The sequence below is a fragment of the Heloderma suspectum genome, chromosome 1, assembly GCF_057233095.1.
Source record: "Heloderma suspectum isolate Gila_16-S chromosome 1, 16-S_ref, whole genome shotgun sequence".
Classification (NCBI taxonomy): domain Eukaryota; kingdom Metazoa; phylum Chordata; class Lepidosauria; order Squamata; family Helodermatidae; genus Heloderma; species Heloderma suspectum.
In genome coordinates this window covers 400,008,040-400,024,467 of record NC_139458.1, presented here as the reverse complement: position 1 = coordinate 400,024,467, position 16,428 = coordinate 400,008,040, and the positions used below count along the sequence as shown (strand labels likewise).

At 43.2% G+C, this 16,428-nt stretch overlaps 1 protein-coding gene across 1 annotated transcript in view; it reads right to left on the bottom strand.

The window, feature by feature from the left end:
- The window catches only part of USH2A (usherin), an 809,138-nt gene that overhangs the window by 18,878 nt on the left and 773,832 nt on the right, over positions 1-16,428 (bottom strand). Inside the window, exons 66-69 of the mRNA XM_084828794.1 lie at positions 15,836-16,074; positions 13,445-13,662; positions 5,334-5,510; positions 471-554 (exon numbers count right to left, since the gene is read on the bottom strand). Coding sequence (XP_084684920.1) covers positions 471-554; positions 5,334-5,510; positions 13,445-13,662; positions 15,836-16,074 — 718 coding nt within the window. The remainder of the gene's footprint in view (positions 1-470; positions 555-5,333; positions 5,511-13,444; positions 13,663-15,835; positions 16,075-16,428) is intronic.

Below are 16,428 nucleotides of genomic sequence, written 5' to 3'. Positions count from 1 at the left end.
TGCAGCTGGAAGCTGCAGCCAGGGGCCACAAAACAGGCCGGGGGGCATAAGTGGCCCATGGGTAAGATGTTGCCCACCCCTGCCTTAAAGAGTCTGGAGGGGAGCCTTCAAGGTCCAGATCAGCATGGGGGCTGGCAAGCCTGCTACACAGCCAGGATTCAGGAAGGGCTTGCGTGAGCAGTTTACACTGTGGTGAGTTCCAGACACACACACACACACGCACACGCACACACACTCCAATCTAGGCAAGTTATATTCAACAATAAAGTTGTGCCAGTTTTAACTTATTCAGGTTTGGGCGTCCTTTTGTTGCCCTCTTCCTCCCTTTCCCTCATGACCCTACTCGGTGCAACATAACATTACATAACATTTCCATTTCTACAGTACTGTTGTAATGTGAGTCATATTAGTAACTAATATTTAACAGCAAATCCACACACAATGGTGAGGATGTGCCTCTAAGAATTTACCAAGTCCCGTAGCAGTGTTGTATTTGATCACTGGTGTTACTGCACTCCCTTCATCAGTGGTGCAAGATACCTGAAATAAATAGGCTGAACAAAACAGAATGCAGATTATATTGACCTCTCATATTGTCATTTTATTTTTTATTCTATCTGTCTGTCTATCTATCTATCTATCTATCTATCTATCTATCTATCTATCCTCAATACCTATCTTAAACCGAGGCATGGCCTGTCACTCCATAAGTATACACGCATACACAGGAAGCAACTGGCATAGCTCAACAGAACCTTCTCTCCTCCTTTCCCCTCCCTGGCCACCCCTTGGCTATAGTAATATTTCAGTGCACTAGCCATTATTTTCAGTCAGAGATCTGTGCATGCCTCCCATATAATGTATCCAGTCATCCCTCTCCGATTGAGCAAAAGGCGTTCAGAGGGAAAGGGGTAACTAGGTATAGATACTTGAGGTGTGAGTGAGTCGCCAATTGAAAATAATGGCCAGTATACGTTTGACCAAAGGTCAGTCTGGAAGATGGAAGGCGAAAAGAGGTCTCCAGTGAGCTCTATTCCAATTCCCACCAGTGCCACCCATGGGGTGGGGGGTGGGAAATGGATTGTACCTCTAGCTTGTAAATATGCAGTAATCTTTGCCTCTCAGATTCTACCAGTGAAAATTCTTTAGCTTGAACACCAGCTCGGTGAGACTGCTGAGAGGGAAGCTCAGAAGCATGTCGGTTACAATCTGCCACAATATGCTGAAGAATAAGTTCTTGCTGGTCTCAGTGGATCTGACTTGTGGAAGATTGCTGCCATAATGAGCCATGGTTGCAAACTGGAACTTGTAAGCATGTATGTTATGCAATTATAAAACAGTTGATAAATTTAGGTAATGCAAAACAAGGAAGCATTGTTCCTTGTCTTAAACACAGTTCTGGTGTGGTATTCCTGCTCTTGCAGATCCTCAGTTCAAGGCATACCGAACAAGGGAGAACACCCATACATAGAGGTTGTGATTGCAGTAAGAAACAAACATAATAGCAAAATAGAAACAAACTCTAAAAACAATGAGTGTAATCATGTTTTATGTGTGATCCATATGTATAATTCCAGAAATGGGAATCTGGTTTCTTAGCTTGCTGCATACACCAAACCTAATCATTGGTATACAATTTCTAAAGATGTATCTTGCAAGAATTCTGTATGAAAATATATGCTCATGTAGTAATAAACTTTCATATATTGTGTCCCTATTAGGTATTTTAACTGCCCGATCAGTATGGTTTGTTCAGTGCCTTCTCTCAATATAATATTGCAAATATACATACTTGGGTATGACTTCCTGTGATTGCAAAACATAGAGTGAGAAGGGACCAAAGGAGAATAATCTTACATTGACAGAGAAGCATTCATGAAGGGTGTAATAGGCAATAAAAGAACCCGCTTTTGTGCTTTGACGCATACCCTGAATCCTAACTGGACTTCCTGTTCTCTTCACCTTGTACATACATACACAGGGATGTGCACATCTCAGATCTAGCATCTGCAAAGAATTTCTGTACTGGGCCAAAGGGCTCATTAAAAGAGACCCACGCCTAATCTTCCTAGCAGTGGCTTCCATGGAAGAAACTGGCTAGGTTTTAAGGCTGCTCAGCTTAACCAAACTCCATATTTCTAGGGCTTAAAAATCTCATTTCCACCAGCCTGTTTGAATGTGTGTGCATTTGTAGATCAATCTCTACGGCAGAAGCCTCAGGTCTCGCAGTCCTCATCCTTTTAGTGAAGCTGTGTTAATTCACGTAAAAGCCCCGGGCGTGCTTTCAGAGAACTGTCTGTGTCCTCACAGACTACTCTGTGACTGGGTTCGCACACCTGAGGAGGGAAAATAAGCTGGTAGGGGTGGGTGGGAGGCCTGTATCTAAAGGCTCAGCTAGTGCAAGCTTGGTGCTCCTTAACTGTGACAGATGTGGATGACTGGCCCATGTCCAAAGTGGGTTCGATCATCCTTTTGCCCTCAAGCTGCTTCTGACTATTGGTAGACCCAGGAAATCCAAAAGTGACTACCTTTGTCTAGAGAGGGGAGTCTTTGGTATTCCACATCGGGGCAGATTTTCTGCTTCTTCTTGCCTGTTCTGACAGAACATGAGGCTGACTCCATTTTGAAATAGGTTAAGCAAAGGATTATTAAATCTTATGTGTTTTCATAGCACTCTGCTGGCTATATGCCACCTAGGGCTATGCAGAGTAGCTAGGCTTTTTCCCTGGGGTATCTTGTATTTCCTGTTCGTATGCCTTTTGGAATTTTCAGAAGTTTTCCTCCTTTTGACTTTTAAAGGCCATGTAAATTTTTTCTTCATTTAAATAAATTCTTCTTCACTTTTTAATTATAGTCTGGTGCCTTGATTTATTTCATACTCCATTCATGCTTGTTCTGGTCATGTGTAGTGATGCTGCCAAATTTCATAATTAGTTGGCTAGTTGGTCGAAACGTGTGTGTACGTAATGCTCACCTTTGTAGTGAGCTTGGATCACTGTCTTACAAATGATTTATTACTTTTGGAATAGACAGTGAGCTTCAGAGCATGCACAGTCTACATCTAAACTACATCATTTCTGCAGAAGTGCTCAGTTCATCGGCTTAACCCTTTTCTTTCAGGAGGAAATGTGAAGATGCCACATAGGGATGTGAGAACCCACCCCTGTCCAGGATTGGCTGGTGCCCGCTGAAGTGCTGCCCCTGCTCGAGCCCACCCGGAGCTGTGCTCAAGCCCCCACGAGCTTAGTGAACCACCCACAGTCACCCTGGATCCCGTCCGGCCATTTTGCTAACTTTTTTTTTTTTATGAAAAAAATGAAACTCAAAAAACTGCTCAAATTTAAATATGCACACATTCGGGCTGGGAAAGCTTGATCTACACAATATTGGAGGCATAATCTCTCTAATATTTAAATATGTGCAGTTTTTTGAGCTCCCTTTTTCATAACAAAACAAGTCAGCAAAATGGCAGGCACATGCTGGATGGGTCTGGGTGAGTGTGGGGAGCATCCGAGAGGATGAGAACAGGGGTGAGTGAGGCCAGTGTCTCGGCGGGCGTGGTCCGGGGGTGTGGGCAGGGGGGATCCCAAGGGACTCCTGGACCCGGTCGGGCATCCACAACATCCCTAATGTCACATTAACCCTTTAGGAAAAGGTTAGCATTTGAACTATTTCCAAAAACCAATCATGTTCAATGAAACAGCCATGTAGGTTGTATACACTGATCCATCTCTCTCTCCTCCATATACCAATTGGCAACAGTGACTAATATTATTATTTTATTTAAAACATTTGTATCCTGCCCTATATCATTAAGAGCTCAGGGTGATGTACAGAAAGGCCACCTGGAAACAATCAGAAAGGGGTACATAAGATAGTGATGCAAGACGTCATGAGGCATTATGTGATTCTGGATGACAGCTCCCAAGATGCAGCTTGATACTGTGCATCTGCAAAAACTTGCATACACAGAATGAGATCTCAAAGGACAACTCTCATCTGAGATTACATGGACGAGTTTGCTGCTTTCCGAGGAAATCACGAATTCATTTCAGGAAAGTTCGTTCATCCCTAGCCATGTGCTACCAGAATTTTGGTCCTCATATACTATTGGGGATCATCTGGTTCTTTTTATAAGTAGATTTTAATCAGGTATATCTGGCCCCTGGAATATCCAGACTCCAGAATGGTGGCAACTAAGATTAAAAAAAAAATGTAAGTATGTTATGCTCCGGGTAGGTCCAGAAAAGGACCAGTAGTTTAGAGCAAGAAGTTAAGAAATACAACTGCATTCCCCTATTCTTTGCAGTCTTCAGTCCTGAAATTGTGGTATTCATTACCCATGAAGGGGGATCATCTGAACACCCACACAGTTAAAGAGGGAGAGGCTAGTACGCACATAATACTGGAGTGGGGAGGGAAGCATGGTCCTGCTACCTCTCCATGTATTGGATGTATGCCCCCTCTTAGCTTTCAGAGCAAGAGGAAGAACAGCCTGGTCCAGCCATCACCCAAAGAACAAGGGGGCATTGGGAAGTGGCATAGCCCTGGCTCTCAGGAAGGTCTTCATGGCAAGGGGAAGTGCAGCCTGGCCCAGTCTATTGGCCAAAGAAAGAGCAAATGTAGGGAGTTTGCTTTCCTCCTCCCTGCAAGATAGAACACTCTGCTTCAACTGCCTATTGCCCTGAAAGGAAACACGCTCTGGCCCCATATGTCAGCCAAAGGACTAATGGTTGCTGAGCTATATGCTTAGGCATAGGGCGTTTGCTTTTGTGTTTTTCATTATGCAATCTATTGTAAGCTGCCTTGAGGATGATTTGATTGAATGGTGGGGCATACACTGTAGAGATGTCAGAGAAATTTGTTCGGGGGTGGAGTTCAACGATTTTTCCAACGTTCAGCCCCCCCCTCCCGACTTTGTTCCGGTTCCCACTGTGACTTCTCAGTCTGCAGCAAGTTGGGCCAGTTTGTGGATTTTCTGGGCACACAGGTTTTGCAGTTTGGGCAAATGTCTGAGCAACTTGAGCAAATTGCTCAAAACTTTGAGTAAATTGCTCAAATATTTGCACAAATTGCTCAGAAATCCATGCAAATTGCATAATCTGCAAAAAAAATGTGCAAAGTTCCCAGAGTTTGGGGGAAAGCCTGCAGCTCAGCTTGCAAATGAAAAACGAGTTGTACACACCGCAGAAGTCCAACAAGTCAAAAAAGAACCAGATTTCCCAGCGACGGTCATCCCTAATAAATTGTCTAAATAAACATACATCTCTTAAAACTCAATACACACGAGACACATTCGCCTAAAAACAGAGAATTGTGAAGCTCAAACTGACTTTTCTCAGATGTCCTTGGCAAATACAGCCTGGTGTCAAAGCCACTGTAGATGCGTTGTCCTCCCTCCATTAGCACATATTCCTTTAGCGGCCCATTCAGTAGGAAGGTGTGACTCCAGTCAAGGTAGATGGTGGATAAATTGCTGACAACTGTAAGTGGAGCTTTGTATTGAGGCACTGGCAACAGAAAACAGAAAAGGGAGTTCATTTATAAATAGAAAAAGTGCCTCTGCTTTTAGAGATTAAACACATCTGTAAAGTACTACAGCCTTTTTCTGGCTCGAGTATGGAAAGAAGAGAAATTATAAAGGCACCTCTGTGGAGAATCAATTTGTCTGCATGGGGGCTGCTGCAACTAGAGAACAGGACATACTAATACCTACCATTTGTACCTAGTGCTTTAGAATATTCAGTATGCCTCATATACATTCACTTGTAATCCGTACTACACCACTTGTGTCAGGAAGAATGGCCCCTTCTTGGAATGCAAGCTCACCTGAAGCTACAAGCTTCCTTGGTTTCTTTGGCTCCAATCTTCCGTGAATTCCTATAAAAAGAAGCAGGAAGAGGCTGCTGGGAGGCTGGTAACAGCTCCAGTTAGAGCTTCCTGGCTTGATTCTACCACGGAGTGGTTTCTGAACTTCCTTCAATGTAGGGATGTACGAAACACTTACCCGAGAGACCAGCCGCCTCCGCCCCAGGTAAGCTTCATCCCGGGGGGATTCCGCAGGGTGGCGAGGGGTGGGAGGCCATTCCACCATGGGTTTTGGGGGGCCGAATGCCAGTGCATTCGGCCTCACTGAAATCCGTAGGGATGTACGAAAGTCACTTACCTTTTTGAAGGATGACATTAGCGGTGGGGGGGAGGCGTTCCGTCTCTCCCCCCGAAATTCTCTCCAGCCAGCTTCGCTCTGCAGAGATTCCACGGAGCGACCAGCCGGGGCCACCCACAGCTGGGCATCCGGCCACTGGACAGCCTGCAGGGACGCAAATGGCGGCTGCTGTAGCCGCCCCCATTTGCATCCCTGTATTTTGCCATGATAGGCTACGTAAATATTTACGTAGCCTATTAGCCTATCACGGCAAAAAACAAAAACAAACAGCGAACACAAATGGCGGCGGCTACGGCGGCCGCCATTTGCGTTCCCTTTTTTTTTGCCGTAATAGCCTACGTAAATATTTATGTAGGCTATTACGGCAAAAAAAAAGGGAACATATATGGCGGCCGCCGTAGCCGCTGCCATTCGCATTTGCTGTTTTGTTTTGTTTTTTGCCGTGATAGGCTATGTAAATACTTATGTAGCCTATCACAGCCTCCGCAGGGATGCAAATGGCGTCCCTGCGTTAGCTGTGGTAGGCTATGTTATTATTTACGTAGCCTATCACGGCTATAATGAGGAAGTGCAGACGCGGCCGCCATTCGCAAAGCAGTGCAAACGGCAGCAGGTAAGTGCTCCATTTCTGCCAGGATGCGCCCTAGCTGCCTCTTACAGTCTACTCCAATAGCCAACTCAAGACACAGACAAAAGGATTCTTTTCAAGGCTTTAATCCTTTTACAACTTCTTTCAGATAGGGATGGACGAAAGGGACTTACCTCGTCCCGCAGCTTGCTTTGCGGTGCGGGGGAGGTGCTTCGGTTCTCCCCCCGAAGTTCAGGTGAGGGGGGGGAGGCGCCCCGCCTTGCCCGGCTGAAATTCAGGCTGGGGAGGAGGCGCCCCATCCCTCGCCAGCGAAATTCAGGCCGGGTAGGAGCGCCCCGTCTACCCGGCCGCGAAAAAAAAAGTAAACACACACACACACCCATGATAGGCTATGTAACGATTTAGGTAGCCTATCACGGCTAGATTTCCAAAGTCAGCCATGATAGGCTATGTAAATCGTCACGTAGCCTATCACGGGTGACTTTGAAAAAAAAAAAGCGCGTACGCAAATGGCGGCTCCCATGGGGACCGCCATTTGCATTCCTTATTTTGGCACGTCTAGTCTACGTAAAGATTTACGTAGACTACGGCGAAAATAAGGGCAACGCAAATAGTGTTCCCTTATTTTCGCCGTAGTCTACGTAAATCTTTACATAGACTAGACGTGCCAAAATAAGGAATGCAAATGGCGGTCCCCATGGGAGCCGCCATTTGCATACACGCTTTTTTCCCCCCAAAGTCACCCGTGATAGGCTACGTGACGATTTACGTAGCCTATCACGGCTGACTTTGGAAATCTAGCCGTGATAGGCTACGTAAATCGTTACGTAGCCTATCACGGGTGTGTGTGTGTTTTTTTTACTTTACTTTTTTTTTTTGCAATGGCGGCGGTGGCAGCCAGTCGGGAGACCGGCCGCCGCCCCCACCCCCGACAAAACACCGCCAAAACACCACCGCCGAGAGGGACATTCGCCGAAGGTAAGTCCCATCCCAGGGGGGGCGGGGGGCCGGCGGAGAATTTCCCCAACACTTTCGGGGGGCTGAATGCGTCGGCACTCGGCCTCCCGAAGATTCGTGGAGAAATTCTCCGCCAACCCTACTTTCAGATGCTAATCACCAGTGACTAAGCAAGGAACAGCACTGGGGAAAGATAGCAGAGTAGCCTGTGCTCCAGGCTAGGCAGTTGGTCCCGATTTGAAGGAGGATCACGGGAAGACCCTGAACTTATGGGCTAGGGAGAGATCCTTCCCCCTTTCCCTTGGGTCCTCGGGACTCGACCGTTGCTTGCGCGCCAAACAAGCGCTACACCTCCTTTCCGCACCCTCCAACTGTCGTTGCTCCCTGGTCAAGCATCCAGCAAGCCCGCCTCCTGCACTCTCTCGCTGCCAGGGTCACTATCTATCCCAGGAATGCTGGCAGGAGGAATCTCTGCCAGCTGCTGTGCCTGTGAGAGATGAGCGAGCTCCTCTCCCACGGATTGCTGTTCCTCCTCAGAATCAGAACTGCTCTGGGGTTCTATTGGCTCAGTTTCCACCCTGACAGTTTTGCGCGCCTTTCATGGGGCGGGGGGGTGGGGAGCTTCGTTCTGCCACGGATTTCGGGGGGCTGAATGCACTGGCATTCAGCCTCACCGAGATCCGTGGCGGACTTCTCTGACATCCCTAGAAATCCATGGCGGAATTCTCCGCCATCCCTACTTGAATGTGCTTTCCGACTCTTGTTTCCTTTGCTTTTCTCTTCCCTGACTCTTGCCAAATCCTGCCTGGTCTGTTTGCCTCTTCCCTGCCTGTGTGCGGTTTACTTAGCTTTCCCGCAATCCGGCTATGTTACCCTTGTCCTGGTTTGCTCCCTGAGAGTAAGGTAGATTCATATTATTATCCCCATATAGCTGATGGGGGCTGAGGCTGAAAGATAAATGACTGGCCGTAAGTTCATGACTTAAGTGACTTCCCAGTTGCAGTTCAGAACTTTCCCCCTGAGGCCACATCAGCTCTCTGCTTGCAGTTATCTCTGGGAGAGTTGGAGAGGAGGTGAATGAGTGGTGGTGCCTGCTTATCCTCACCGATGCAGATGGGCGAGGGAGTGAGTACTGACAGTGACACAGGGCAACCAAGGGACTCTAGGGGCCAATCTACACTAGCATGTTATCCTGGTATAACACCTGGCTCCTGTGCAGAGCACACCATGCACTTCTCATCCCGTTGTCCTGACACTACGTCTTCCTCAGTATACCATTTTCCCCAAACTTCTTTTCGGATGGCACTTTCGGTACTTGTGGTTTCCATGCGCTACAAAGTCACACGTCTTCCAATCTAGCAGTATTATAACTTTATCAGTGGCAGTGGTTTAAAGCTGTAGAACCTGTTTTGCAACAGTTCCCACCACACTTTCTTTCCCCTTCCCATGTCTTTCTGCTCCTCTTCCTTCTGTTCCCTGCTATTTCCTTGCAAGGATTTTGATGGGATTGTGGACAGGAAAGCTGTGATTTTTACGTGTATGGCTATTTTTCACTGTGTACCTATACAGGTGTGCAACTGTGAATAATTAAGCAATGTACTTTTAAACCTGCATTCCTGCACATTAGTGAAGGTGCACATGGAGTTAGCAGACTAAAAAACCCACCTGAAACAGCAGCATGCCCTCCCTTTTCTCCTGCAATTGTATCACTAGACTGTGGCTTGAGGCATGTGCTCATGCTATCAGTACAAATGATAAAGCACACATGACCTTTCAAATTCCTCCTATGTCTCCTGCAATTGCAATACTGTGCACTGGTGTGTTATTTGAAAACGTTATAACCATGCACAGTATTCTTTCCCTTGTGGCCCCAGAAAAGCAATTGCATTTCAAAGAATTACCATCACAATAGTACCTCACAAATGAAAGGGCTCCAGTCCAGTGTTGATCTTACTTACATGGCAGTGAACTCTCCCAGGGTGCTGTGACCTTGCCCTCTTCCAAAGGCTGCTTACCTCTGACACTGGCCCGTTAGTCATGAAACTCATATAAAAAGTATTACCATATGCACGTCCTATCCAAATCAAAGATTTGATTTAGGTTGAAAAATATAACTGTATCTGGCAAAATGGGCCCAGAGTTGTCCAATATTCAGATTAAGATGTCCCAAACACATGAAGATTTACAGTAGCTCTTGACTAATCAGCAAGGCATTAATTGAAGATTTAAATACTGGAGAAGACTCCAGGAATAATTGTAATGGGGGGAGGCAATCTAAATCTCTAATCATGTCACTGTTGTTTATATAATCAATGTTTTTTCTTCAGGGAGTGGTTACAGACAGATCAGAGATTAAGGGCACAATCCCATGCATGTTAACCAAAAAGTCCTACATTACTCAGCATTCTCCAGCCTGCATGCTGGCTGGGAATATACTTGGAGTTGCAGGACTTTTTGTGTGTGTAAACAAGCAAAGGATTATGCCCTTAATGTAGAAAATACAAATGTGAAATATATCTGAAATATTCAAATTGCTTTGGAACAATGCAAATTTGTTTTTTGTTTTTCTTAGTGAGTCTTTGCAGCATTCTCAACTATAATAGTAATGGGTTAAAATAAAAACTGCTCCACTGAAATTTCAAATAACCTTTTTAGAAATTTGAAATGTTCATGGAAATTGAATTTTTATAAAACTCACATTTCAACTCTAACTATAATCCAAGATTTTATTATATCACACATGAACAAAAATATTTCTGAGAAAACAGACAATCTTAGCATTTTCAGAAATGCTTAATAATTCATTCCCATTCAGAGAACCTACATCTATAACACTCTGTGTTATGTAGAGTTTGCAGAAGGGAGAAGTAAGTAAACTCAGTGGTTCCCCCCACCTCCTGCCTTCCTAAAAAATGTCAACAACTACTAATTAATCACAGCCTGAGAAGGGTTGGGCTTCTATTGCAATTGCTCTAATTGTGAGCATTCCCATAAATGTGACAGGAAAATTAAATATATCCAATGCTGTAAATTATTTTCAATAATGAATATACAAGGAAACTATTTTTCATATTGTATCAGTATTTAAGATAATCTAAAAGACATAGTGACTTTTCTCTCTCTCTCTCACACACACACACACACACACACCAGACAAGAAGTCCTAGAAAGTGAATCCTGTCCTTTTTGGCCTCCATTCATTTTAATCCTTTCTATTTTTCCTCTCAAAGCATCATTTTCAAAAGACAGAAAAAAAGGCTTACAAACAGCCATCTAGCATGGTATAATTCATGGCTCCAGATAATTAATCAACGGCATACTACATTAGTACATAATCGAACACTGGACTCTAAATACTATATTAGATGAAAGTATGTTTATGCACACGGGGCAGGCATGTTAATTTGTCATGATTTTGGCTTTGCGCTGAAGCAAAGAAGAAAGCCTATAAACCAGCAACTTGTTTTTTAATTACATTTCAGAACCTATCGAGGAAAGAGAAACAAAGAACCACAGTGCTCACACCACAGATCTGAGGAGCTGATGGAGTTAACAAGCTGAATAAATTAATACAGTAATTAACTAACTAGACTATATAATCAGTGTGACCTGTAATGATGGCTCCTAGGAGGCCAACCTTTCATTGCAAACCCATTGTAGTAAGGCTGCAGAGAAGTCTGCTTTTCAGTTCACTAATTTTTAGTAACTTTAGAACTGAATTAAGCTGTTCATCAAAATCAGAATATATTGAAATACGATGGCATAAATGTTCAGCCAGGCAATTTAAAACCCCAAAATGCAGTCTCTGCCAATAATGGTCTTCAAAGGCAAGACAACCAATGTAGCAATAATAAAGGTCTTTGGGTTGTCATTCTTTGCTTACCAATATCATCATCCTATATAGCTAACTAGTACAGGACTCATTTGGGGTGTGGACATTAATATGGTAAATCGCTCCCACCAGCCCCATTACTTGTACTGTTCTTTGAAAAGAAATAGCTGGATTGTTCCTTCTCCACTCCCTGCTAGGGATGGATGAATCAGTGCAGTTCTAGTCTGTGTCAGTTTCACATGTGTTCAATCATGAGTCTGTTCTGAGTTTTTTAAAAAATAAATGCATAAACATTTGCATTTAAATCGTAAGTCGCCCCCCCACATACACATTTTTGTATGCATGTTTTAAGCTGAGAACTGCATCACAAAATTCAGAAAGGTGTGCAGTCTAAAGGATAAGGGCATTCTGATCTGCATATTAGTCTGGGAAATGCACATTATTTAAAAATGTGGACCAAATAAAATTCTTGAACATCCTTACTCCCTGCTATCTTCTAATACCTTCCTTAGCTATCCTTCCCTACACTAACTACTGGTGTAAAAATAACAAAACAGAGAAATGGGACCTAGGAACTGTGAAGGTCCTCATGTAATACCTACTAAGAACTGGTGACCCTTGTGTCTATATCAGAGTGTATATGGGGGAGGGGGGCAAGTGCACAGACCACTGAAACATGACTGCACCTCTCCAGTGCACCAGTGTAGGCGTTTTTAGAGGATTAGGCTGTAGCAAAACAGCAATATATGACAAAATGTAAGTCTTGCAAAATCAGGTTAGATGGTCAGATCTTGGATGATGGATAAGGCATCTTGGTAAATAATTGTTATGCAAATTTTAAACCAAACTTTGGACAGCACAAGGAATTTCTCCCTGTACTTTGACTCTAGTTAACCATGTCAGTTACCCATTGCTATGCATTGATGCATAGCTTCAATGTATAAAGAACAATCCCTCTTCTCAAAGTCCTGCCATTTGTATCTTATTTATGCTAAGCTTTCCATCCTATTTGCCAATTTAGTGAGACATCCTTGCTTTTTGTGGTCTCTGGCCATTAAGTGGATGCTTAGATTAAATTCATCCTATGTATTAAATACATCTTCAAATAAAGGGTTTGTGCATAAACTTAAAAACATTCACACCAAAAAAAGCAAAAATATTATGCTAAGGAACCACTTTGGAGTAATATGATCAAACCATGGCATGAATTCCAAAACGAATATGGCATCACATCCATAGAGATTCTTTGAAACCAAATTAAAAGTGTGAAAAGTTAAATTTTCTACAAAAGAGAGACAAAGACTACTATTAAAAGAAATTGTCATATACCTAAGGCTCATGCCTACATTACAGATATGTGAGAAATTTGTTTCAGTTCACCTTCCAGACTGAACATGGACTCTGAAACAATCTTGACATCTATACATTTCCAAGCTTGCACTGTGAATTGTGGTCCCAAAACCATGTATTCAATGTAGATTTGATGTATATTTGAAAAATGCGCATGAAAAAATCCATAATTTTGAAAAATGCACACAAATATACTTTTATCAGTGGGAGAAGAATGTGTACCTTTCAAAGATGCACACAATTGATGCATACATTTGGATAATTGCACATGGATTTTCATGCATAAAGAAAAAACAAACCTCGCAATCTGATATAGACTCAAGTCAGAATGAGCTTCGAGATGGAATTCAGAGAACTTCGGCGAGCTTGAGTTTTGCTGATTTGCACATCTATAGGCTACATTTTATTTTAGTCTTTGCTTAGTTTTAAGTTTGTTGCATTACACTATATAAGAATTAAAAGAATGGAGGTGGTGGAAACCAAACAGGTCAGAATCCCTTTCTTATAGACTCGTAAATTACCTGGCTTAAATTACCTGTTACACACTCACCTTCTTTTTTGGTAGTAAAGCTTATCCACTTGGAAGCAGTGCTGCCCACCGAATTGTAGGACACCACTCTCAGCTTGTAGGTTGTATAAGGCTGTAGATCACTTATGTTGGAATGCTGACCATTCCCTGTGTATCTCACTTCAACAGGGCCAGGTTTACAAGTCCTTTCTATTGGCTGTAAATGGGGAGGACAGGATGTGTACATGTGGAGTTCGTAGCTGGAGGAAAAGATGGCGGCACTGGTGAGCAACACAGTAGGGGTAAATAGATATTTACCTTTCCCATCAAGTGTTTAGCTGCTGTTCAACTTAATTACCGCAGAATTCTATACACCATATGTAGTATTCCAATCAGAGGCAGTATGGCCCTAAATACCAGTTGCTGGGGAACATGAGCAGGAGGGTTGTGCTCATGTCCTGCTTGTAGACTTCCCAAGGCTGGTCACTGTGCAAACAGAATGCTGGACTAGAAAGACATTTGGCCTATCTAGACTCTCCTTATGTTCTTAATGATATGCCTATCAGTTATTACATACAACTAAACTGTATGCCAATACTGAAATGAAGTACTGGAGTGATATCTTTTAGGCAACTAGGGACAAACAAAAACTCCTCATTTCCTAAGCACAGTATCATATTCAGCATCAAACGGCTGAACACAAATGCTGCATAAGTCTGGAAAATATTTTTCAGATTCTTAGGCATCAACAACAAATTTCTAGATGCAAAGGGCGCGATCATATGAAGATAGTTGCCAGTCTCCAAGTCCTATGTGAGGGGGACCTCTCCTCCATGCTCTCTCTGGCCACCTTGCATTTTTGGCCAGATGCACGATTTCGCACGTCTAGCCAGGGACTTCAGCGTGGGAGGGAGGAGGCTGTGCAGCACACAGGAAGTCTCATAAAGAGGCTCCTGTGGTCTCCTCCCCTCCCCGCCCCCAGGGCTGCCCCCTTTTCACCCCCTCCACACTCTGTTTCTAAACTCAGAGACAGGGAAGAACCATGTCAGCTACGAGGGACAGGAAGCACGGATTCTGGGAACCAAGCTCAGGGCTCCAATCTCAGTTCCCAGAAACCAAAAAATGCTATGGCTCTCTTGACAGTGTCTAGTGGCCATAGGATTGCTCCCTTAGTTCCTACATTCCTGGGATTTTTCCAAGACTTGTCAGTGCCAACAGAACAGCTAAGTAACCTGCCTACTTTTTAAAGGCACTGATATTCATTCCTGATTCATCTTAGAAAAATTAAGTTTGGTGACATCAACAAAACCCTGAAAATGTTTTATATTAGCTAGTTCAGATGTTCTGATCACTATGATGGTGAGGATATATTAAGTTATATGCCATTTGATCTCAACGCAAATGACAAAAGGCTATTGTTGATTCTTCATCTAGCTAGGAATATACATATGGGCAAATGGGTGCTATGTACATATGATCTCCGGCCCAATCCAGCAGCCAGGGCTGTATGTAAAAAAAAAAAAAAAGATAGCAAACTAGAATCTTGCTAATCAGCTGCTTAGGTGTGAGCGCTGGATCCTATGAGCCCCTCTCCCCACCAAACACTTCATCAGTGGGATCCAAGATTCTTTCACAAGGCTATGCATACATTCTGTTTCACTGGGCCAACATCTCCGACAAGGAGACCCATTGACATCAAAGGACGTTGTGTGAATCAGGTAATCTTGGAAAATCCCTGGTCCTTTTCTTACACATGCTGCTAAAAAATAAAATTAAAAAAAATCCTTGAGCCTCTTGCCAATTATTGATGCTTTGTGTGAATGTTTTAATTGAATATATTTGTTGTTTCAACCATCACAATCATATCAACCACAGATATGGACCTCCAAAATACGTAAATACTGATATACATACACAAACTGTACCATACAAATAGTTTAAAATAATGAAAAGACACTAATAACACTTTACATGAAGGGATTTGTTGTTGTTTATACCTGTAAGCATATAAGAGTTAAAACTACTGTTAGATTAAAACTTTCAAGATAAATTACATCATTACAGTTCACCATATTGACCTCCACAAATTTTCTTCTCAACTTTGGGTATCCACTGCAAATCACGCAACTCTACCTGTCACAACTTTGTCAACATCACAGAGCAGATATATAACTTTAGCTTGATGATCTCCCTCTGATATATCCCATAACAGATTCAAAAGAAACTTTTCCTAGGTTCAGAATACAAAGAACAATACAACAAATAATGCTAGGGATCCTCTACTGCTTGAGCTGCACATTTACAATGCATGTTGTATATGAAAGTTGTTAATATGTGAATGTTGTGGATGTGCTCTAGAAGACAGCTATTTTATATATTCATTCTAGCCGACATGGATTTTAGCATCAACAGGAACTACACTCCTTTGGTTACCTTCTCACAATGCCATTGGGTTCCCAGGGTGCATCCCACTGAAAAGAAGCATTCCTTGATGACATGCTGTGGATGTAGGGAGGAGGCTGTTGTGAGGGTGGAGCTGGCTGAGTAGTGACTTGTGCCACTGGTCCTTTGCTGCAGCAGTTGAAGCAAGTGCAGGCCTCAACCCCAACGGAATAGGTGGTAAAAGGCTTCAGTCCATGGATTGTTTGCCGAGTGGTAGTTCCTTCTGACAGCTGATTAGAGGAACAACAAACCATGGTGGAAAGAGAAAGGCAGATTAAGTAGTCTATGAATAGTAGGATAATGAATAGAAAGACTGCCATACCTGACAGAGTGCCTCTCCTGCTATGAATTTACATGAACACTGCAATCAACATCTGAGGCTCTCCTCAGAGTGACTCTTCCAAAGGAGAACAGCAACAAGGGAGAGAACCTTTTGGTGCCAACACTGTCATCTTTTCAGTGCCAGATCAAGAATTTCCTCTGTTCCCAGGCATTTGAAGGCATATAATGAGCATTTTATTCTGTACTCATTTTTTAGTTGTTGTATTATGTTTTGGAATTCGAATGGAAATTGTTTGTAACTA